The sequence below is a fragment of the Pempheris klunzingeri genome, chromosome 21 (assembly GCF_042242105.1).
Source record: "Pempheris klunzingeri isolate RE-2024b chromosome 21, fPemKlu1.hap1, whole genome shotgun sequence".
NCBI lineage: Eukaryota > Metazoa > Chordata > Actinopteri > Acropomatiformes > Pempheridae > Pempheris > Pempheris klunzingeri.
In genome coordinates this window covers 11,748,894-11,772,194 of record NC_092032.1, presented here as the reverse complement: position 1 = coordinate 11,772,194, position 23,301 = coordinate 11,748,894, and the positions used below count along the sequence as shown (strand labels likewise).

General features: G+C 41.2%; 3 protein-coding genes and 1 non-coding gene across 5 annotated transcripts in view; 2 read left to right on the top strand and 2 right to left on the bottom strand.

Annotated features, from left to right (window-relative positions):
* Positions 1-1,385: 1,385 nt before the first annotated feature.
* Positions 1,386-6,190, bottom strand: cops5 (COP9 signalosome subunit 5). The gene is made up of 9 exons (XM_070852848.1): positions 6,155-6,190; positions 5,919-6,069; positions 5,384-5,618; positions 4,683-4,811; positions 4,232-4,297; positions 3,887-3,972; positions 3,588-3,699; positions 2,699-2,847; positions 1,386-1,680 (listed from the first exon to the last, which is right to left on the bottom strand). Exons 2-9 carry the CDS (start codon positions 6,053-6,055, stop codon positions 1,590-1,592), a joined length of 1,005 nt encoding a protein of 334 aa, XP_070708949.1. The 5' UTR covers positions 6,056-6,069; positions 6,155-6,190; the 3' UTR covers positions 1,386-1,589.
* Positions 6,191-7,056: 866 nt separating this feature from the next.
* On the top strand, positions 7,057-19,081 carry LOC139221415 (centrosome and spindle pole-associated protein 1). Its single transcript, XM_070853342.1, has 29 exons — positions 7,057-7,185; positions 7,267-7,350; positions 7,446-7,543; positions 7,640-7,720; positions 8,507-8,608; positions 8,723-9,084; positions 9,256-9,333; positions 9,950-10,041; positions 10,170-10,266; positions 10,379-10,436; positions 10,752-11,083; positions 11,179-11,291; positions 12,141-12,228; positions 12,541-12,649; positions 13,054-13,201; positions 13,316-13,499; positions 13,608-13,632; positions 13,761-13,912; positions 14,082-14,226; positions 14,319-14,417; positions 14,512-14,572; positions 14,681-14,807; positions 15,674-15,813; positions 16,919-17,056; positions 17,132-17,166; positions 17,293-17,356; positions 17,948-18,057; positions 18,242-18,404; positions 18,727-19,081. The coding sequence occupies exons 2-29, from the start codon at positions 7,302-7,304 to the stop codon at positions 18,918-18,920; spliced, it is 3,444 nt and encodes a 1,147-aa protein (XP_070709443.1). The 5' UTR covers positions 7,057-7,185; positions 7,267-7,301; the 3' UTR covers positions 18,921-19,081.
* Positions 8,024-8,096, top strand: trnar-ccg (transfer RNA arginine (anticodon CCG)). The gene has a single exon. It is a non-coding gene; the product is annotated as a tRNA-Arg (tRNA).
* Positions 19,082-19,375: 294 nt separating the features above from the next.
* Positions 19,376-23,301, bottom strand: part of arfgef1 (ADP-ribosylation factor guanine nucleotide-exchange factor 1 (brefeldin A-inhibited)) — a 48,254-nt gene continuing 44,328 nt past the window's right edge. For both annotated transcript variants that reach the window (XM_070852632.1, XM_070852633.1), the window contains 3 exons: positions 23,128-23,266; positions 21,003-21,120; positions 19,376-20,773 (listed from right to left, as the gene is read on the bottom strand). In XM_070852632.1, the coding sequence (XP_070708733.1) occupies positions 20,552-20,773; positions 21,003-21,120; positions 23,128-23,266 (479 nt within the window). In that variant the 3' untranslated portion in view covers positions 19,376-20,551. The remainder of the gene's footprint in view (positions 20,774-21,002; positions 21,121-23,127; positions 23,267-23,301) is intronic.

Here is a 23,301-nt window from a genome sequence, read left to right as displayed (position 1 = left end):
AGCCCTATCAGTCTGCTGCTCTCACATCAGCCAATGCCAAATCGCCTGGTAGTTCACTTCTTTACTTTTGTGTAGCCAGCAATGGAGAAAACATTCCACTGCAATCTCTGAGGGTTTTTTTTTATAGTAATGGGGAACATACTTTGGAATTAGAAAATTGCTAAATGTTAAAAGAGTAAGGTAAAATACATGGGTAATGGATCTTTGGCTCCCCACAATTTGACTTGATTAGAATTTACATAAATTTTTCTATTTCAACTTAAGTCATGCATACAAATGTCCATCTGGTGATAATCACAATATTTACATGTCCAACGAGTTCAATATGTTTCACTGATTCTTAAATCACCATGAAAGACCAAACATTAGGTGAAACTATTTTAGAAAAGCATACTCTAAATACTTTCTCAGCACTGTGACAGTCATCCATGTAATACATTTAAATATCTGGCAAAAACACAAGGTATTCAGGAGACTGTGTGTGCAGAAAACCTATTCAACAATTTTACATTCCTAAATTACATTAAATATAATCTAATAAGTTTCCTCTTCCTAAACCACTACACTGAACACCCTCAAATTTAAGGCAGGGTTTAAATAATGGTAAAAGAAAATCATTATAAGAAGTGGTGCCAAAGCTCATGCACATGAGAAAAAACAGACACTACCCCTGTCCCACTGGGACTGTCTCCTCTGTGATACATGACATCAAAAATATACATTTAGCCATTACAATACCATAAAAAAAAAAAAAAAAAGACATGACACAAACCCAGGCCAAAGCGGCCGTCTGTAAAAAGAGGCAGGCTTGGTGAGTGTCTGCTTCGATGGAGAGCAGACACATTGGGTGAATAGACTCCAGTGTACAGCTTCTGTTTCTGCGCTGCGTCACTGCCACACCAAAACCTGACGAGCTGGCCACTCTGTTGGAGTTTGTACCACCGAGAGCCAAACCGTGCAGGGAGTGACTCCACAGAGACTTCCCACACATGGCAACCGATTCCCTTTGAGCCTATGCAGAGGCTTGAGTTTGTTGTTCCATTATGTAATGCTGTGACAGGCTACACTTGAATGACTGACTGATGCTAGGTTAGGCTGTGGCTTAAATGCAACCATAGTGTGCACTCAGATGCTGGGCTGCAGAATAGTTGTAGGGCTGTAGAATAATTTTTATCAACAGCAAGACCATGAAGGGAAACAATGGTGCAGTGCCTCACACCTTAAGAACACTGTTATGTATCTACATAGACCAAGTGTGTGAGGACAAATGTCCACCTTAAAAACCTGTGTTCCATTTCCTAGCAACAATAAACTTTGTTGCATAATGTAGACTGAATTTAAATCATTATTTTGTTTAAAAAGTATGAAATACCCACATACAGCTCTTGCACTATTTAGGTTTTATTTTGCATGGGTCCTGAATGTATAATCCTTAACAATTCTACTACAAAAGAAGAAATTCAATAAAAAAGCACTCCTGGGAGAAGTCACAGATAATGCTACGCTTAGCAGTTAAACATAAACCAGTAAGTGCGAGACATGCACAAGATGAAATCCAGATGAAATCCAAATGGGCTCATAGTTCAGGCTTAATTGGCAGATGTGTTGATTTGATTGAAGAGTTTGTCCTTAATGACTTGAGACATCAGACCATGAATTGCCTCTATGGTTGTCTTGCAGCTAAAACAAACCACAGTAAAAAAGGAGGTTAGTTCAAGTACCCCAGCAGAACAGAAACAGAATACAGAGATGCTACGTCTGCAAGAGCAATAAATAGTGAGTGTGTTGTCTGTCGTCATGTCTCTGTCTGTTTATCAGACATAACTATTTATATGTTATATTATAACAAATAATAAATAAATTAGTAAGCTTACTTTGGATGCTCTTTTGGTTAGTTTGAATCACTAACCTATCTAATTATATTTCATGACAAAAATGAAAATGTAATAGTGCTGCAGGTTTACATTTTTCTTGTACTATTTATAAATCAAATAAGGTTTGAAAACCCAATTGACTACAGGCCGTCTAGAGCTTCAGTCTAGAGCTGAAATTTTGAGTCAATTAGTCGATAAAAACAAAAATTATTTTTATGATCGCTTGAGTGATTCTGTCTTTTAAATCACTGTAAAATTAATCTTTGGGTTTCAGACAGTTGTTCAGACAAATCATTTAAAAAGATGTCTCTCTGGAAACTGTGATGAGCATTTATAATTATTGTGATTTTATGGGAAAAAAGATTAATCAATTAATTGAGAAATGAATCCACAAACTAACAAAAAAATGTTAGTTGTCACCCCAAACTCCCAAATGAAACACTAAACAATATTTTAAGATTCAAATTGACATACAAAAAATTCTACTATCATTCCATCCTTTAAACCAGCATTTGGTTCCATTAAAATTATTAGTGGAAATGTGATATATTTCATAAAAGATCTTCTTATCAATATAATATAAAGACAGTTATGTAATGTGAACAAATTGTTTAATTGGCAAATACTTATTATCACGCAGTAACAAACTAAGATGGAAATAAAAACGTAACATTAAAAAAACAGTCTTTTTAGGATCTATAACGTACAGTAAGCAATGGGAAACAGGCCACAGCCAAAGACAACACTAGAATTATAGTGTCAGAAATTAATAAATGTTTTAAAACCTTTAGTATGTAGCCTCTTTTTTAAAGAAAAAGATTTACCTGTCTCGTGTTGCTTTGGCCAGTTTGTCCTCAGACTTCCGGTCATGTGTGTCCAACCCGAGCATGAAGCTGCCTCTGCCCAGCTGGGCCTCCGACTGCTCCAACTTCTCCGACAGGTCAAACACCTGGCCTGTGGTGTAGTCCGAGTTCTGACCATCCGACACACACACACACACACACACAGAAACCCATTCATGCACAATTTGCCAACAAAAGCTAGATAACAGATTTTCCACAAAGAAAACGAATTTTGCAGACTGGTAACAAATCTGTCTAGAAAGCTGTAGGAACACTCTGTGTGTTGTGGTGAATGAAAAGAAGTCAGTGAAAAGTTTGCTTAAGGTGAGGCCGTGTTTTTAGTGGAATAGGTAATTAAAACACAATGACACAGGGGCCCCTGACTAGGGTGACAGTGTAGCAACTGACAAAGCCTGTCACCCAAGGAGCAGCTCGTTCTTGACATCTAGTCAATTCATCTTCATCCAGAATGCCAAAGAGCTAACTGTTTGGATAAGCCTGATGCCTATTTAGACTGTTTAGTCAAGCTCGGGACAGAGTGACTGCATCCACAATGAGAATTCACATGAGGGGCTTTCAGTCTTTAGAGTGAACTGCGGGGGGGAGAGGAGACGATCCATGGTGAACCACGGCAGGATTTGTATCACTGGAGTTGGGTCCAACTTTAATACTTATCTCTCTTGTTAAAAAGTTTAAATTAAGCTTATTACTAAAATCAATAAACAGGGACTGTTGGCTACTAAGCAGCAATAAATCACAGCATCACAAGCGGGTGACCACATGTCTCAATGAGTTATAGTGTAATAATTAACCATAAATCAAAATGTCAAACAATTAGCAAACATTTTGCTTTTTGAAGTTGCCTACATACCGTAAGGAGACTGGACGAACTTAAAGTATTGACCCAGTATTTATTCCAGAGGAGCTCCAGAAGCTTTCTATCAAGGGAGGATTTGAAGTAAGTTACCTCCAAGGCGTAATACCTAAATAAAGCAAATCAAAGCAAAAATACCAGTCACGTACAGTACACAGCCACACAGTACAGAGCACACTATATTAAAGTACTGCAATCAACATGAAATACTAAAACTAGAATTTACATGATATTTGTTTAATAAGTATTGTTGTAAATATGTCCAATATCGTGACAATACTGATACTAATACTCACTGTTTACAGTGAACACCAAAGTCTTCAATCTTGTTCAAGGGGATTGTCTGGTATTCTGACGGTCCTTCGTCAGGAGGTTTATAACCCTGAAAATCCAAAGAAAAAATGCTGAGAAATAACAACAAACAATAGAGGTTTTCTGTAACAAAACCAGACAATTACTAAACTAATGGAGAGATGGACAGGCAATTAGTTTATTTAGTATGAAAAATATACAAAAATGTAACCCAAATTTAAAAACTACAAACATGAGCAAAAATCACTGACAAATCATTAATAACAACTTATTTTATTATTTTCAAAATTATAGTTTCAGGAAAACTGCCGCTACAGTGTTTGCTTTACCTTTGGGTAGGTCCTGAAGGCGCCAAGGTTGACTTTCCCTGCAGAAATAGTCCGAGTGGGATCGATCTGTAGGAAGCAAGATACAGTAGAACAGGAAAACAAAGTCAAGGGTCACACAAACCTCCGGGGACGACACAAATCTGGCTACCAGGAGACTTCTGTCAGTGTGCTGAAAATACACACTTAATTGTATGATGCCTATGGCATTTAAGCACTGCTAAGCCAAATGAAGTGTAAATAGCATATATGGTTGCAATAGCAAAACATTAATCAGTACTATATGGAAACCTACAACTCATGCATCAACAATCTCAACCCTGTCTCAGTTACACCCTCATTAACTTGTATTGTCATATTTAAGAAAAGATCTTACTTCCCTGAAAACCTCAATAGGCAATGAGAAATCATGGTAAATGATGCATTTTGCTTCAGATAAAACAATGAGTCTTACCACAACGGCCACAAAAGGCTCCTGGAACTGCTGGTTGAGCATCTGAGTGCTGACGTCTATGCCCGAGAGCCAGCATCCATAGCCCGGGTGACTGTGGTACCAGCCGATGGCATTCTCCAGCCGGCCAACCTGACAGATTAGAGAGGCATGTAGGTTATCATTCAAGGCATGAGACAAAAATATCACAGGAAAAAAGGTAATAGAAAAAAATAGAGATAGCATGAGGATATCAACCAAATATTATTATCGCTGCCAGAATTTGGTGCAGTGCATAATTTTTTTTTTTTTTGTAGGAATATGCTCCCTGTCACTGTCAACAGAATTAAAGTTTAATGTAATTTTAATTTGAAGACAAAAAAATATCCACCATGTAGTAGCCATTGTTAAAGACATACAGTGCTTAACACCCTAATTTGAGCCAAGACCTTTGAAGAATTAATTATTGCCCAACCTTATGGTCAGAAACCACCACATCTTTGTGTCGGCTTCAAAATCCAGACAAACATTAAAGTAGGTTTTCAAGAACTGCTGAATGAAATTTGCCCAAGTCTTGAAATTAAAAATTAAATCTACAGCAGGTGATGCACAACACATATCAATAATGTAACGTTAATTCTGAACAGTGAATATGCAGAGTTTAGCTCCTCTGGTCTCAATCATGAAATCTGTAGAATGTCCTTCAATTGAAGTCAGTGTCCGACCTGTTTGGCATTTTCAATGTAGGCAGCCATGTACTCATATGCTGCAGCCTGAGCGTTGACTCGAGTCTCTGTGCCCTCCACGGGTAAGGCAAAGCTGTCCATAATGATCATGGTTTCACCATCCACCTTCCCCAGCATGAGGCCCATCACCTCCAGGTTTCCTCCAGACCTGGCGTGCATCACCATCTTCAGCAGGGCCAAGGCGGAGATCTTGCAATACTTGAAATAGTGATGACTATGGGTCCAAAGAATACATACGTTCAATATCAAGTATATTAAGGTAATATTGAAGATTGAATACATTTGCAAACACACACACACACACACACACACACACACACACACACACACACACACACACACACACACACACACACACACTTTGCTGTACTGCTGTTGACAAATAAACCAATGCTAATTTGTAGCCAAGCTATCTAGGGTGTTGTAAGAATAAACTGCCACACACACACAAGATTTAACTTAACCACTTAAACTTCTAACTAAATACTACATTGCTGTTCCGTACTTTACGTACTCTTTTGTCCATGGCTTCGCAGCGAGGATTTCTTGTTGTTGTTTTTTGTCATATTTGTAAATTTCATCTATGCTCTGGACTTCCTGCATGCTGTTGGTGAGCTCCCATGTTTTCTGAGCCGTGCTGCTCCCCGCCATGATGAATTAATAATCTGAGCAAAACAAGAGAGTCGTTTAAACCCCTTTTTCTGGTGAACTAGGCGAAGAAATGTTGTATTTCTGCGAAGATCTTGGTACCGTAACAGGGCCGAACGTCCACTTGTTCAGGGAGCCATGACAGTGAATGATACCAATACAGCGAAGTGCAACCGCAGGGGACAATTATTTTAATTCTGCACAAATACGACGTTAATATTTTTTTAGGCCACGTGACGTTTCTTTACAATGCATTTGAACAATATATAACAGTAATATTCCCCTCTGAAGCAAATTTACCGTATTCATATCTCATATAAAAGTACAATCACCCCTCTGACAGAATGCATGGTTCAGTCCTGGGAGGACCTTACCGTAACCGTCGTGGACGCACTGACATCTAGTGGCACCTTTCAGAAAAGCAGGCTCCCTCATGAAGGCTTTTACTTTCAGGTCTTATGCACCATACTTTTAAGCGAGGGCTACGATATTTCGACAAATTGCAGCTAATGTTCGTTAATGACACTAAATTCTTCATGACAAAGCTGGAAAGCAAAGGTCTGAAGGTCTACCAAGGCTAGTTGGCACTCGACTTCCACCGTTTATTGTTCGTTTCGCTGGTTAGTAAACTTGACTTGGTTTTATCATGTTAAAACTTCAGCAGCACATGGCATTAGAATGCCACTATTGCCGAATTATGTAACAAGTATAAAACAGTGAGTTTAATGGGTCGTGGGTATATTTCCCTTATTTTAGAGGCTTGTGTTTGCTAGGTTTGTATAGTTAGCCCTCTCCCAGGAGGAGGTTTTGTGTCATGGTTGCCGGTAGCAACTGAATGATGCTTTGCGCCTTGTTAACAACATGGACAAGAGCATATGTCAGGTTTTGGTCTGTGAAGGCACAAGATAGACATACTGATTGTATTATATGTTATAGTGTTATGTATGAGTTCTGTGGCCAGAGTTGAGATTCAGCAGAGCTTTTAAACCATTATATACAGGTTCACCGATTACCTTGTTGGATGTACATAGTATTGAACGAAGATGGATAGTTTTTCGAGGGATATGAGGAGGAAACACCCAAAGATTTATCATCACTGAAGTGTGAAACATCATTCATACGTGCAATTCGAGGTATGTGGAATCTTATAACACACAGTTGTGATTAAAGAGCAAATATGCCAAATGTTTTAACATTTTGTATTAATGTTACAGTCAAGGACTGGTAATATAAACAACACTGTGTGGGTATGCCTCCAGCATTAGCAGCACAAGGAATGTCCCCTAATCCAGACAGAGGTACTGTGTAAATCTCTGATACTGGACAGATTACATTCTTTGAGTATAATCTTATGTCATACATCTTATACAGTGATATATTTTATAATTTCAAGGTTTGGGCTTAAGTTTTCTGCTGGGAACAGACTATGAAAGGAAGAAGAATAAGCTTCAGCAGGAGCTTCAACTGGACTACAAACATTATGTTGCCAAGGTCTGATGATGTATTTTTTATTAATCTTAAGGCATGTTTCACTATGTTGTTTCTGTGCTGTGTTATGCTGACTCACCATCGTCTCCTTTCCTCCAGAAAAAGGATCCTAAAACTAGAGAACCTTTTCCACAACCCCAGGGTCTCTCCCTACCTATTGATGAGAAGCGATCAATTCAGGTGTGTGTCAGTGTGCCTTCTTGTGCCTGGGTGTGTGTGTGTGTGTGTGTGTGTGTGTGTGTGTGTGTGAAATAAAGGTAAGCAGATAACTCTATGGTCATAAAGTGGGACTTTTTCCCCCTGATATGACACAACTTGCTCACAACAACATTAATGGAGGTGATACTGCAGAGCCTCACGTTAAGATGATATGAAATGTTGATTCCACAGTGTTGTGCATCTCATAGCAATAGTCTTCTGTTGTTATAAGTGCTTGCAAAGCTTACTAAGAAATTCTAAGAGGGTTTTTAATCCTCTGTCAATGGCCCAGTGGCCTAATGGATAAGGCATCAGCCTCCGGAGCTGGGGATTGTGGGTTCAAGTCCCACCTGGGTCGAATGATGAGTATAAAATACTTTAGAATTTAGATAATACCAACTCAAATAAATGCAAGCAGTGTGATGTACTTGACTGCTTTAAAGTAATGCACAGCTTCCTTTCTAAGTGATTATGTACGATGATCCAAGCGATTTGTCAACTCCATATTATTGTTTGTAAGGTTCTGGCTTTTCTTCCAAAACTGTCTACCCAACAATCAGCCAATTAATGTCTGAAATAATTTCTGAAATCCTGTTGTACATCAACTTGTGATATATGAAATACATGGTAAGGTGTGTAATATTCAGCTACTGTATATTGCTGGTTATATATTTAGTTTGATTCTTAAATGTGTCACGTCAGATTCAAACACATCACTGGAAATATGACTGCTTCAGACACATGAGTATGAATTTATTTCTCTCACAGGAAAAACTAAGAGAGGAGAGAAATAAAGAATATAACCTCTTCCTACAAGAACAAGCTCAAACCAGGAGGTTAAAGAAAGGAGCACGTCCCGTTACTTCAAAAGTAATGCGAATAGTAATGATAAAGAAGAAGATTTTTGTTATGGGCTGTACTTTAATGGAATCCAAGTATTGAGTAAATGCTCTTCAGATTAAATTTTCACATTTTCACTTTCAGCCTGGACAGGTTCAAGCTTCAGATGCTGTGTACATTTCCTCTCCAGCTTCTCCTCTGCCCATCCTCAACACCTATACAAACAAACATCCCCCTCACGGGGAGCGGCCTGCACCCAGGAGAAATGCTGCCACTCTGACTAAGGCAGTGGATGATGGGAAAAGCACAGGGATTTGGGGTTCAGGCCACCGGGGGCGGAGGCGTTGGCAGCTCCATAGACAAAGGGAACCCTTTAGCTCTGAGGAGGAGCTCATCACGGACAAAGAGGAAGAGTTGCAGCTCAGACACAGGAGGAGGCAAGGCAGATACACTCCACGGCCTGAGTACACAGAGGAGAGGAGAACTTGGGGACGCAGAGCTAACCGGTGTAGCTTTTTCTGCTTCTGTTGTTGTGTTTTTCTGTTCTTCTTTTTCTGTTCTATTTTTCTGTTGTTGTTCAGTTTCTGAGTTTGAGCTATTTTCATCTATTACATATTTTCCATGACAGAAATTCAGATCTGATAATATCCAATATCACCTGTCTGTCTCTCTGGCAGAGCTCCTCAGGACATAAAGGAGGTGGAGGCCCCTGGTGTTCATGATCAGAATAACAATGAATGGATTGGGAAGTCAGGGTAAGCAACAGTCATTGCTATGTACAGTTATGTTCACTTGCAGTCATGAAATTTGTAATACTGAGACAGAAGTATCCAAGATAGCACCAGTATTTGCACAGAGAGCAGGACAGCCAACAACTTCCCTCTGGAAAGTCACATACATTTTCTCAATCAATAAATGAATCTGATTGAATGAGCCAACTCAGGGTAAGTGAAACACAAGACAGGTATAGATAATTGCTGCCATACTCAGTTATTGCTCTGCAGCATTTTTCTTACATGCAGTTGCCTTTTACTGTTTCCGTTTATGCCATTAAGTTGAGCCACTCTCAGTAAGCTGTTAACATGTGGCCATGTGGTGATGGAGGGTGAGCCTTGGCCCAGCTCCAGGCAAACAATTACTCACCCCAGTTCCATCAGAGGGGCTGGATCAGATTAGAAAATGAGGCTTCACTCTCAGTCCTCGAGACCAGAAAGCTCTGCAGGCAAAGTGTGAGGCAGTATATTATGTAAAATGGTATCTGGGCGTGGCTTAGAGGGTAACTGATTGCTGTGCTGTTACCCTTAACCACTACCAGTAATTGGATGACTCTTGTGGAGTGTCTGGATCAGTCTGTGTATCTGTGTTTAATAGTCTGCAAATGCCAGGCAGCATGAAGACGGCTGCAAGATCTAGACCTGCTACCAGCAAGGATAAAGCAGAGTTTACCACGGGACTAATGATTGGTAAATACCATTCTTATTGCATAATGTTATTGGACACATGTTGACTCTTGGGATCATTAATGGAATTTGTCACTTGCAATCCTTTTTCAGGATCACAGTTGACAGTACTTGTTTATGTCGTCTTTCAGGAGCAACAGAAGAGCAGACGGCCTCTCAGATGAGGAAAGAACAGTATAAGGAAGAGCTGCTGAAACAAATTGCTGAGCAGCAGAGAAACAAGATCCGGTGAGCATTTATTCTCTAAATAAACATTCATTAGAGGTGTGTCGGCAGGCATATCCCTGTGAGTCAACAAAACATAAAGGATGGGATGATTTACATGAGACCATTTTTTCAGGGAGAAGAAACTAGAGCTGAGGGTTGCTGCCACTGGAGCCACAGACCCTGAGAAAGAGGTACAGCAGAAACAGCCTCACATTAATGCAGTTTTTAGAAACATCTAATACAATGTGCTTCTTTAAAGATCTTACTGTTGCCCAACCATTACTCATCATATGTATCAGTCCTGCATTTGTTGCTGCATCCTTCACAGTTACTGGATGCAGTCTTGTAGAAATGTCTCAACAGCTCAATAAACACATCTCACATATCACAAACTATTTATCACTACATTGATGATGACTGTTATATGTATATTTATTGTTTTCTAAATATTTGTTGCTGGATTTCCTTTGTTGGATCTCTTTTGAATGATGCATTGCCTCCTTCAGCCTGACCGAATTAAACAGTTTGGGGCTGTGAATCGGCAATATGACAGCAGCCGGAGACGAGACGTCCCCTACAAGCCAGGAATGGATCTGGGGGCCGTAGGGAAGGACTCTAATCCAAAGCTTAAAGATGACAAACCCACAGAGGACACAGAACGAAGAGGCTCCCCAGGAAAGTCCCATGTGGACTACAGTACATCTCTCAGTCAGCTGACAGGAGAGACGGTGCCCAGTTCCAGAACGAGAGCAGCACAAGGTGTCCCCTCACTGGACTATTTTAATGAAGACTACCACAAGGACTTCTCAACTGTGCTAGGAGAGGTGGCCATCCCCAGGTAGCTCACTTTTGCTTTTGCTCTGGTATACAGGAATACAAATGAACAACTCTGCTGTAAATTCATTGTGGTTCCTGTGTTTTTGTTTTTTTCAGGGTTGCTGATGGTCCTCCTACCGTAACTAATAATTACCACACTCCATATGATGCTGCTTATTACTACTATGGAACCAGGAATCCATTAGATCTTAATCTTCCTCTCAATCAGAGTATAGTATTATAACCATTTTCATTTAAAATCTTTATGTCTCTTTGTCACATCATTTATACTTGGCATTACTGCTAACCAAAAGCAGGCTGCAGTGTTGTTGCATTTCTGAATTGTGTTTTCCACACACATCAGACAAACACTGGCTTCTAGTCATTTCACTGAGGTATAACATTGAGTTCAAGGTTACATAATCATTGTGTAGCAATGCAGTTCAAATGTAGAAGTCTGCACGAAACATTGCAATAATAACACACTGACAAGAACAGTCTTGATGTTCACCGTTTTGGATCATTTACTGCATCTCAACACGCTGGGAGGTAGGAAAAACACTTCTATTAAAAATCAAAAACAAGGCAATGCTCTTTAGAAAATTGTCAGCAGTAATGTAAAGGGTATTTGTAGCAGACACTCATTTGGTCCACAGTCACATTTGGCATTTTCACTTTAGATGGTCGTGATTCACATGGGCTTAAATAAACTCTCAGACCTCTCTGTAGAGAACTATTACCATTTATTATTAAACCACTTTATCGCCATATCAATGGCCAAGAGGGCTTGGCATAGCAATTCACAAATCTCATTTTACAGCAGAACTGATTTTATTACTATAGGGATATACAGTTTATTGGATATGAGTTCAGCAGATCCAGATGGATCTCACTTCATCCAGCCAGTCTGTTTGGTTACTATTTTAATTTGGCAGCCAATTTTCTGCCCTGGTCTGAGTTCACAGACATTTTAATGTTAGGGAAAAAAAAGCTGGCAGACACTGGCAACAGATAGCTAATGAAACTGTTAAATCTGTCCGTATTTATCATCTTTATTTATTTTTTTATTCTTTTATTAGATGGTCTGCCTGGAGGAGTGCAGCACTATGGGAATTTCCACAGTCCTCATCAAAGACCACCTCCTCTCAGACCCAGTGGCTGCATTGAGTCAGTGTCCATCCTACCACCTTTACAGAAAACAGAAGAAGTTTGCCAATAGAAGTGTTTATCTAATAGTGCATTTATTCAGATGATGAATTCAGTGTAGGTAGTGTAAAATAATTTTCAAAATATGTGCAAGTCATATTCTCTATACTGAAAAGCAATTTGCAGTGTTATAGCTTTTATTTAAGTAGATGATCAAGAGACATTTCTTTTTCTTCCAGAAGAGGGCCCTCACTGCAAAATAACTGTGTGTCTGTCAGCCCCTCCTGTACTCAAGCTACCTCATCATTTGTCAATCTGTCTGTCTGCTTCTAGAACAACTTATCAACATAGAGCGTCCCCCCTGAATGGAGAGCTTCCTGCAGACAAGTCCAAGCAGAGGAGAGAGAGAGCGCAGAGCTATCAAGAAGCACTTAGACAGCAGGTACCAGATCAGATCTACAAGGTATCATCTATTCACCACAAGCAGACCCCATACTTTCATGTATAATAGAATAATTCACGTGTTCAAGTGTTTTGGGAAGCATCTTTTGGGGTACACCTCCTAGTTTGATAGCTGGATGTTTTTAAAGGTTCAGGTAACTCTGGCAGAGAGTTTAAGGGGCAGCACACCTGCTGCACACCTGCTAACTGTCATACTGACATGCTAATGATTGCTGTGACAAGCTGCTTCCTCCATGCTGATACCAGAGGAAACCCAGACATTGACTAATTTTAGGGACAGATCAGATGGATGGATTGACAGCTGGATACCGGAACATGGAGTTACCAATTCCCCCCAAGAACGGTGTTTTTTCGTTTGAAACGTCCTGCCTTCCTCGTGTCTAGATCAAAGAAAGAGAGGAGCACAAAAGAAGAGAGAAAGAAGATAAGGATCGATATGATGCCAAGATAGAGGCTGAGATGATGGCATATAACCCCTGGGGGAGGAGTGGGGGAGGCGCCCCAATTAAAGACCAAAAAGGCAACCTTGTTAGTAAGTTGACCTTCACTTTCTGTTTTAATGCTGAACCTGACATACTTTTAAGGCTGATCATGATAAATACCAACACAGAATGTTTCAGGTACTTTGGTTGTTTTATGCCCTAAGGTGACCTGAATCAAATGCACAGGATCAATGAGGACTCGTATAGGAATCCTGCATCTAGGAATAGTGGACAGACACAAAGCTTTTTGATGAGGAAGGGACACACTGCTGGAGATGAAGCCAGGGCTCCCATTTCCCACCGACTAGCAGGTAGCTCGGTCTCTCTGGGGGGATCCTGTCAAGTAGTGTAATTTAGTGTACTGTGCATTTTGTGTGCACTGTACATGTTTCTCTCAATTGTCTTTGCAGGTTTCAATGATCTGCTAAGTCCACAACAGCGCCACATGCAGGAAAGCTACAAAGAAGCCCTGAAACAACAGGTGGGTCCTGGGTCACAGTTTCAGTCTATGCAGGTTACTGCAAAGACGCTAATGGAGGGCATTAATCAAGGAAAACATGAAATGCTTCAGCGAATGTAAATGTAGCTTAAACTTGTCATTACCAACAGATAGAGGAAAACAAGCGAAAGCAGGAAGAGGAGAGAGAACAATTGAGGATTGAGGAGGAGAAAGAGCAGAAGAGGCTTGAGGACCAAAGGGCTCGCATACAGCAGGAATATGAAGAGGAGCAAAGGAAGCAAAAGAAGGTTGAGATTAGAAGGTCATCTCTTCATCCTCATTTTTTCACAAGTTAAAGTAACCAAAAAAACTAATAGCTAATCCACAAAATCAAGGAAAAACCAGATCACTGTATGCATGGATCTCAATTATGGTGATCTACACACTGGGCTTTTCATTCAAAAATGGTTTTCTTGCTCTCTGCAGCATAGGCTGAAAAGCCAAATTTGGATCCATGAACCTAAATCACTACACCAGGAGGAGGAAAAGAGGCCGGGGCAGGAACAAGAGATTAAGAAGAAGCTACTTGAGAGCACCAGGGACAGAGAGGACGAAAAGGCACAGTTGAGTTATGAGGTACAGCAAGCCTGAAAAGTCTTTGGTACTGGGGCTTGCAGTTTTATTGAACATGATTGTCAAGTGATGTGATTCTGCTCATAAATCAGCAGAGAGAGCCATCCCCTCCCATCCCAACCTTGCAGAAGAAGCAGAAAAATCTTGTGGCATCCAGACCGTCAACTGTTGTGAGCCAACTCTCCTCCAGGACTGTAAGTCACTCAGTGAACAAATGCAAACATTTTCACATCACAGCTATTTTTGTCTAAAATCTAAAATAAAACATGCCCACAATTTTCATAACAGGAGCGTACTGTGTCAGCTCCACACTACCAACCCGTACCTGGAGAAACATCCCAGCTACAAGGTAAGGCAACAGCAACCTTAAAAAATTCAAATGCCTAGTGGCATGTAAATCATAAATCACCACATAAACATGAACCACATCTACCCTCAACCCCTCTGCTTGCTTTAGACGGTCAGCAGGAAGTGATCAGACAGCTGTCAGCCCTCCGTAGGTACCTGAAGAAAGAGCACACACAGCTAGAGGCTCAGTTGGGCCAGACCAATCGACAGGAGAATCACTATACTCCCCCCAACAGGTATTACAGTCACAAACCCCTGAGCAGCAGGGGCAATTTTCAGAGGTGAACCATGTCCAGAAAGAATAGGATTTTATCATTTTCTTCCTGGCTAAAAAATAACCATTTGCAGAACCTATTAGATATGCCCTTTCAGCTCCAATTTCACTTAATGCACCCCAAGATGCATTTAAGGTGAAGACACAATACTAATTCTGTCTTGTTAAATGGCGATTTTGATTTGCTATTAGTATCTAAAGAGGCTCTGAGTTAATGAAAGTGACCTGGGTCAAATTGGCTATCTCCTAATCTCCATTCAGATTTGTTTCAGGGACTTATTACTGCAGTAATGTAACAGTATGATCCCTGGAGGCAAATTTTCTTTTCATCTGTCTTCACCTTGGAAAATCATCAAGGTCAGCTGCAGTGCAGGACCCATTAGGGATTCAGAATGTTGCTGAATGGCACTTCACCAGGACATGTTTATAACCTGCTCTAACCACCAGTGTGTGAGTAAATTACCACCCCGAAAAGGCCAGGAATGTACTAAAAGCTACTTGTAAAGTCTCTGCTTATATTCAAATAAGTTGACTGCAAATCATCAAAGAAATGCCTTTGAACTGGTGCCAGTTTCACTGCTTTTCTTTGGTTCCAGTATAAGCTACTTACACAGAAAGCCCCATACTTTAGGTCTCATAAAAGCATTTGAAAGTTATGTCTGTACAATGCTCACTTAATTCCTTTTGAATCCAGCCTAACTTAAGGGGGCCAGTATATCAAGTGGAACTGTACGTTGTAGTCATTGTGCACCAGAAAGCAGTCAGTGGAACATCTGTGTGTTATTTGAAGTAATTGCCCTGTTAGTGAGGTCTTCCTCCTCTGCTCAGGCCCAGAGGACGACCCAGAGTGGATGCCTTTGAATCAGCGCACAATCGAGCTGTCCAGCCATTAAACAGGAGTCCCTCCTGTCATGCTGCATGTGCTAATGTGCAAAATATCAGGGAGTTCAACCAGCTTAAACACAGAGGTAATAACAGACACTGATTGATTGGATACTGGTGTTATTTTATGAAGCAGCATTTTTACTTATTAATCAGGACACCATTAGGTCACTGCAGGAAAAAAAACATTGTAAGTCAGTTTTCTCTGCAGTCTGGGGCACACAGATATTATAGGCAGTGACCCTCTGTTTGTCAGTGCTAGTTCATTCTTTCCATATGACCCGAGGTAACAAGTAGTTATGACTGCAAGACGAGATAAACTGTTACATCAGGGTCATACAGTTTACTTAAATACAGCATTGGGACATTTCATAGTGGCTACTTTTTTGTGTAAGTGAAATACTGCTTCCTCTTCCTTCTATCACTGAAATAATGGTGGTGAGCTTTGATGACAAATGACTTCATCCTATAGAGCTGAAACTAATTGGACACTGCTTACTTTGCTTCTCTGCTCTGAAGGTAGTGGCAGAAAGTGACTGAGAAATCCTCCTATAATTGACTCGGTCATGGTGTTGATGTAAGGACAAGGAAATGAGGATCACTGCGGTCCTAAACCAGCTGGGCATTGCCAGATGGTTTAGGCTTTCCAGAGTCCTGTGTCTCCCTCTGGCCACACTGAAACTTTAATCTCATGAGGTCATGGGAGGCGCGCATCAGTGACAGACAGTTTGGCAGCATAAACACACAATGAAATGCAAGCAACCAAGGAAATGGCTTTGGATGGGTTCCCAGACCGTGTTAATGCAGGGGTCTGAAAGACACTCAGAGCAACAGCTTGGGAGACCAACATAATAATAAATAATAATAAAGTAAATTATACTTTGTCATGAATTAACCAAATCGCTTATCAAACTTGTGGTGGGAACGATGTAGGTACCGTGTAGCTGCTGAGTCACAGTCAAGCTGCTTTCTCAGAGTGGAGGAGGAGGAGGGAGCCAGTGGGGAAGGGAACAATTACAAATTACTCCTGCAAATATGAAAAATCTTGGTATCTATTTTTATGTTTACCTCTAGTCTGTGCCTCCTTATTCTTTATGACTGTGCAGCTGCTATTGCTGCATCAGTCGAAGAAAGCCACTTGATTGCTACTGTAGGACAGATGTGGGACAATACCTTTCCTTAATTTGCCAGACACAGCGTCTCGAGAGGAAGTGCGCCACATGTACCCTGACCCTCCCACTGATGTACAAAGTCTGGACATCCAGCAGCAGGCACTTCTGCGTGAACAGCAACCCAAAATCAGGCTCATGTGGAGAGAGGAAGAGCCTGGTCAGTGAGCAAACACACACACACTCTTCTCAAACTGTTGTGCTCTTTAACTCATTGCTCCGTGTTTTGCTGTAGACTTTCTGGACCAGCAACAGAGCCACTATAATTCTGTGAGTGGTCATCATATTCAAAACATTTTAATGGTGACAGATTTGACAAACTGTCAAGTGCTTCTTACACGGCTTGTTAAGGAAATGCTTAATTGTGCCTGCCTGTGTTTTTTTTTCTTCTCCCAGAGGAACAAACCTGGATGCTACATCTGCAGAGACTCCATATTGTCATCTGAGACTGCTTTTGTTGGTAAGCCTGGCTAAACATGTCTGTTTGTTAAGACTGTCCATGTTCCTCTTTTCTTCTTCTTCTTTCAAGTGTTTACATCAGTGGGGACACAATATGCTTTGGGACTTCTCTTTTTCTAAGGCTCCAGACACTTTCCATAAAGGTGACATGGCTTGGGAGGTCAGCTACATACACCCTCACAATACCACACTACAACAGCGTCTGTGCCAGGCTAATTTAGCTCTTTGTCTTGGTGCCAGGCGAACCGAGGCACATGCCAGCTCCTGTCTCTGTGTTGCAGCTGGTGCCAGTGCTGGGTGCAAGGCGCATTTGCCAGCTGCAGGATGGCGATAGCAAAGTGCCAGCCATTGGGAATGGGGGCAGTAGAGAAAATGTTGAAAAGCCTGGTGTAGCAAAGAAGGCTTTTGAACACTTTCCCTCGTAACCCCTTTCCATCCCATCCTCTTTCAGTAAAAAGTGTAGCTGAATGGGCAGATTTTCATCATTTTCATATTATACTGACTTGAGCTGAATGAACTGTCAGGTCCCTAATCTATGTCCGGCTGTAAAGAGGTTTGTGTGTAATGACGAATGGCTTTTGGGCTTTTTCAGATGTCTACAGTGGTGATGTATGTGAAGAGCGGGTTCATCGGCAGAGACCCACTCAGCACTCGACAGAGCATCAGGAGAGGACAGCCCCACGGAGGAGACGTGACTATGATGTATGGTGCTGATCAGTAAATAGATTCTTTTGTTTGATTTGGTCACTACAGTCACTACAGTACCAGAGCTGTATGTCTTTCTGAAGCGTTCAATACTGTATTACTCAAATCCCACTGATTTTCTGATTTCACAGCATTAATCAGATGAGAATTGTAGTCAGTCTCTTCCTTTTGTTTTGTACAGGAAGTGGCTGTGTCCGTGGATCAGCGGAGCCGTGACTCCAGGCCAGATTCTCAGTCTTTGCAATCAGTGACCAGTTTGAACCTTGAACCTAAATTCAGCACCCACAACCAGCACCGCATCACAAGACAAGACACTCACACTGTCGACCACAACAGCAAATCAGGTGAGAAGTATTTACATAAGCCACATGTTAATAAAGTCAGAGCGCAGAGGAGTGAAGATGTGAGCAGTGGTGTCGTTAACTATAAAGTGCATGTGACTTAATATTAAAGCTGGCTTTTTAACCAACTCAGCTTGATGTTTGGCAGGTTTCTCCTACATGTGCATCAGTCTGTAACTAAAGCAAGATGTTAACTATTATATTTTAGAATAATTTTGACTCAGAATTATAGAAATGATGAAGCCAAAACAAGAAAAATGTATATATGCTGGATTTTCAGCATCCTTAAACATCTAAATGATGGATAAGCCTCTGTATTCTGCAGAGGGGCTGCCTGGTGATGAAGTGGATGTATTGTCTCTGCGCTCTGCCCTGGAGAGGCGTGTCTCCGTGGAGACTGTTGCCACTGAGCCCTGGCTGCGGCCCGGCACGTCAGATGCTGTAAAACGCTCAGGCTGTAGGGAGAGGCCAAACAGCAGGATGGATGCTCCGCCCTGGCTGACGCACCGCATCAGATAGCTTCCTACCACATTAGCTGGTGTTCAAGGACGGAGAACTAGTTCCTTTTTTCTTTACTCCTCCTTTATGTGAACGAACATCATTGCTGTGTGACACTTAAACTGGCCGACATGTTAATTATGGGAGTTGGTTACATTACATATTTTCAAAAGCTTGTTAGAGACCAGTCAGTAAAATTAAACCTGTAAAAATATTAATGACTGTTACTTTATACCATTTTAAGAACCATCTTACAAAAGATTACACAAGGCCTGTTTCCCTCTGTGTGGAAAAATGCACTTTTTATCTGTAAATGTACCATAAAAATGTGTATGTGTTAATGTAGTTCAGTACATAGTATAGAGTTTATTCTATAATAAAAGAATGTTATTTTAACATTGTCCTGGCTCATTAATGGAGAAAAATACACAGCTAGCAGATCGATCATTTAGAAGTCAGTGATTCATCATTTCAAATCAACCAAGTTCAAAAACTTTATTGACCTAGAACCTGATTAGAATGCCAGATGACGTATTGTACAGAAAGTTGTACATAATCTTTTTTGCAACATAGAAAACTTTACATTGCTGTATCATATACATTTTGTTTTCTACATCCATGAGCAGGAATGCATCCCATTCATACTTAAAGCACAGCTAACATTTGTCATCATTTTCTCTATACATATAACTTTCCCCCAAACCAAAGAAAAAAAACATTAAATATATTATTAACTTTTGATTTTGTACACAAGAGTGAAAACTAAACTCAAACATGAAAACGGACTAGTGACTCAAAAGCAGCTAGCATCAGGTTTCTCTCTTATCTTCCAGTTTCTGAAGCCCAGTTATCATCTATCTGATAAAAACCTAAGAATATATAAAATGGAATAATTTAACCCTTCACTTTCCACGGTCTTGTTCAATTACAAGTCATACTGTATAGGACGATCTGCGGGAGATGGTACAGTCAAATAAATTATCACAAAAGTAAAATCTCCAGTGCATTCAAAAAAGAGATCAAGTGCAGCAAATCCAGAGAAGAAAAAAATAAAGAAAAATAAATCAAATCTAGTGTTATAAGATTATATTACATAGCGGCAGATCTGTACAACTAGTTTCATCCAAGAGGCTATCAATACTAATGTTAGCCATCTGCGGTGCAGACAGAAAGATCATTACTATCAATGTGTGACAAATGTCACATCTCATAGTTACTAAATATGTCTTTTTGCATGTTGTTGAAACCATTCATTCTTTACTTTTTAAATATACAGTAAGAAGCACACGTTTTTTGAAATATATTCCTTCTGAGCACATCAGAGATATGAGAAACCGTCAGTTGTTTAATTATCAGTAGTTTTATCCAGTGGAGACATCGCTACACCTTGTACAAGACATTACAGTTTTCCTTGTGATATCAAGTACATCCGTCTGGGCTGTTTGTGAGTATAGGCGTGTCTGTGTGTGGTGATGGGGGTTAAGGGTGCGGGGCTGGTGGTAGCAGATAGCCGATTGATAACCAACAATTAAAGTCAAGTGTCCGGCATTAACCACACGGAGGGCCCTCACACAGAGCCGCAGCGCAGTCGCACAGATCTGAGGCGGAGGCCTCGGCAGAGCCCTGTGTTCCAGGCTCATAGTGGTGCAGCATCACTGGGCCTCCTCCCCGGCCTCCTCACCCACCTCTGTGTCCGCCTCCCGCTTGTCGTGTGCCGGCTGAGGCTCTGCTTCGGGCTCAGGCAGCTGTGCGATGTGAAACACGAGGCCAATGCGCAGGTAGAACTTCCTTAGAACAGCCCGCAGCTCGGGGATCAGGTCAAACTGCATGATCTCACACAGTAGAGGGTAGTATCTGGACGCATGAGCCTTGAACTGAAGGTGGAGGTGGGAAACAATAGAGAGAGCGAGTAAGAAAAAGATAGAGACAGAGTATTGGTGCTACACAGAACAAAGAAACATTTTCTGATTTGCTGGCAGGTTTCTGATAAGATAAGATAACAGGGCATCATAAACAGTCTGAGTAAACAGTTAAACAGCAAACTTAGATCAGTGCACACCACCGCAGTCAGGAGAGGCGTTATCAAGTGTTTCGGCTCCTTACCCTTTCATCAGTGATCTTTAGCACCTTTGTGAGGAAGAGCAGCAGCAGGTTGGTCCAGGCCTCTCTGTGGCTTTCTGAGGTCAGAGCCAAGAAGTACGCGACAGCCTCACTGCACACACTGCAGCACACAGACAGAGAGGAAGAGAGAAACGGTTTAGAAATGTACACACACACACTCTAGGACACTGAGATTAAAAAATAAGACACTTTATGACTGTGTAGCAACACAGCATCTGTTTCTCTGCCTCAGTTATCACATGAAGAATTGCCAGGATGGGGATGATGAAGATTGTTTTTGCTCAGTGGCTGCTAATTAAAGCCGCTGACTGAAGCTATTACCAAAACAATTAAGACACTTTTCTTTCGCAGTTCAGGCTTGAGGAAAACATACACGACCTCTGACCTTGCTCCTCTGACCCTGCGGCCCTCCCCTGACATCCACACCATCTGTTAGCCATTCACCCCCCCCATCTCCCCCCTTCACACTCACAGCTCTCTTGCACTCCAAGCTCTCTGCTTTTCACCCTGCACTAATCAAACTGTGCTTGTGTAATGTGCATGGCCTCTGGTAAACAAGTGTGTGTGTGTAACTTATAAATAAATGCGTGCTTCTGGATGACAGGTTGACGTATGTTTGGGAATAAGAGAAGGAACACAAAATACAAGCATGATGACACATAAGAGTGTCTCCATGAATTAGGATTTCTGAGCCACTCGCACATGCAGGCACCATCCTTCCTCCTCCTCCTCCTCCTCCTCCTCTTCTTTCGCATCTCCCCTCTAATAATGAATGCAAGCAGGAGAGACAGGCTATGATTCTGCTTTATCTTGATATCATAATCGATTCGAGGACGAGGCTGGGAGCGAAAGGGGGGATGACGGCTGTTTGTGAGGCGCTGAATAAAGTCGCAGTGATGACAGCAGTGCTGACTGAACAATGAAACATCAGTGTGCTGATTCCTTTGGATCTATACAGGACACGGCATCCGTTTGAGAGAAGTGCAGAGCTGTGCCTTTACTACGAGTAACTGACTGTAGATAACGACATCAAAACAACCCCCCCCTCCTCTCAGGGCTAGTGGCTTTTGATTTCTCCCTCCTCTGTGGTGGCGACTGACATTTCTGTCTAGAGAAGTGTGATTTCTTTATTCCCACATTGGCGCTAATGATGGCGAACGTGTGACAGACGTCTCGGGCTTAAACCCAGTTTGACCGATATTTCATCGGTCCTCAGCTCAGAGAACATGAGCTTATACTGGTACGCACACATAGAGCAGAACTGATGACTATCAGTCGATATTAATATTTCACAGATGTATTGGCAGAAACATCACTGATACGGTGCCAATTGATTCTGCAGGGATGATGGTAAAAGGAGCCTCAAAGAGCTAGAGCATTTTCAGTAACTACAAACTGCCCTTAAGACTTTCTGGATTATTGTAATTAATTTATTCTCATTTTCTTCAGGATGTATAAATGTTAAGTTATAATAACAAAAAAGGGAGAATGATCTTTTCAAATTATAAACACAACCATGTCAAAAATTCCCATCTATCCCACAGACCTAATTAAATTAGTAACCAGTTTATTCAGAGTTTATTTCAGAAAGAAATAAACCACTGCAAACTACCAACAACAAATTAGTGTCTGATTTCTGTCAAATCAAGAGCCACATTCTCAGGCATGTGCACACATATGTGTATTGTTCCAACTCTGTCTTCACAAATGTTCAGCAGGAGTGGTGTACTCAGAGAAAAAACTGATGCAGGATAGTGAGGAAATGCAGATGGCGTCATTAGTGGGATGAAAATAAGCAGCACAACAACAGAAAGCATTACAGAGATCAGCAGTTTAACCTGTCAGGGGAGTCTCTGCCGCGCTTTCTAATGTGGTGGTCACTGACAGATGTTACTCTGTGCATTTCTTTCATTTTCTGTGGGCAGACTATGGTACAGTCACAGGGGGACTGAAGGCTAACTGCAATGATGAGTGTCAGAACAATATGAGAGGAGTGTTGCATCTACTTAGAAATCATATTAAATATCAGAGGAGGTCGCCGAGTAGGTGCTATCCTCGGATCCCCTGACTATTATCCACACTGACTACGCTGAGGGTTGTTCCTTACTTGAGCAGTCGTCTCTGGACCTCCTCCCAGGCGTCTTGGCGGCTCTCGTCTGTGTACATACGAAACAGGATGCGCAAGCCACACGCCAGGCTGCTGGTCTCCTGCTTCAAAAGGTTGGGCTTCGACTTTCCTTTGAAACCTTGAACACACACACATAATCGATTGCATAGTCTG

Excerpts from the sequence above, each read along its gene's own strand:
- LOC139221415 (XM_070853342.1), top strand. The coding sequence starts at position 7,302 with ATGCCTCCAGCATTAGCAGCACAAGGAATGTCCCCTAATCCAGACAGA. Across the intron at positions 7,351-7,445 it reads GTCCCCTAATCCAGACAGAG|GTTTGGGCTTAAGTTTTCTG; the intron begins GTACTGTGTAAA and ends TATAATTTCAAG. Across the intron at positions 17,357-17,947 it reads ATCTGAGACTGCTTTTGTTG|ATGTCTACAGTGGTGATGTA; the intron begins GTAAGCCTGGCT and ends GGGCTTTTTCAG.
- cops5 (XM_070852848.1), bottom strand. The coding sequence starts at position 6,055 with ATGGCGGGGAGCAGCACGGCTCAGAAAACATGGGAGCTCACCAACAGC. Across the intron at positions 4,812-5,383 it reads ACATTGAAAATGCCAAACAG|GTTGGCCGGCTGGAGAATGC; the intron begins GTCGGACACTGA and ends CTAATCTGTCAG. Across the intron at positions 3,973-4,231 it reads CCTTCAGGACCTACCCAAAG|GGTTATAAACCTCCTGACGA; the intron begins GTAAAGCAAACA and ends TTGGATTTTCAG.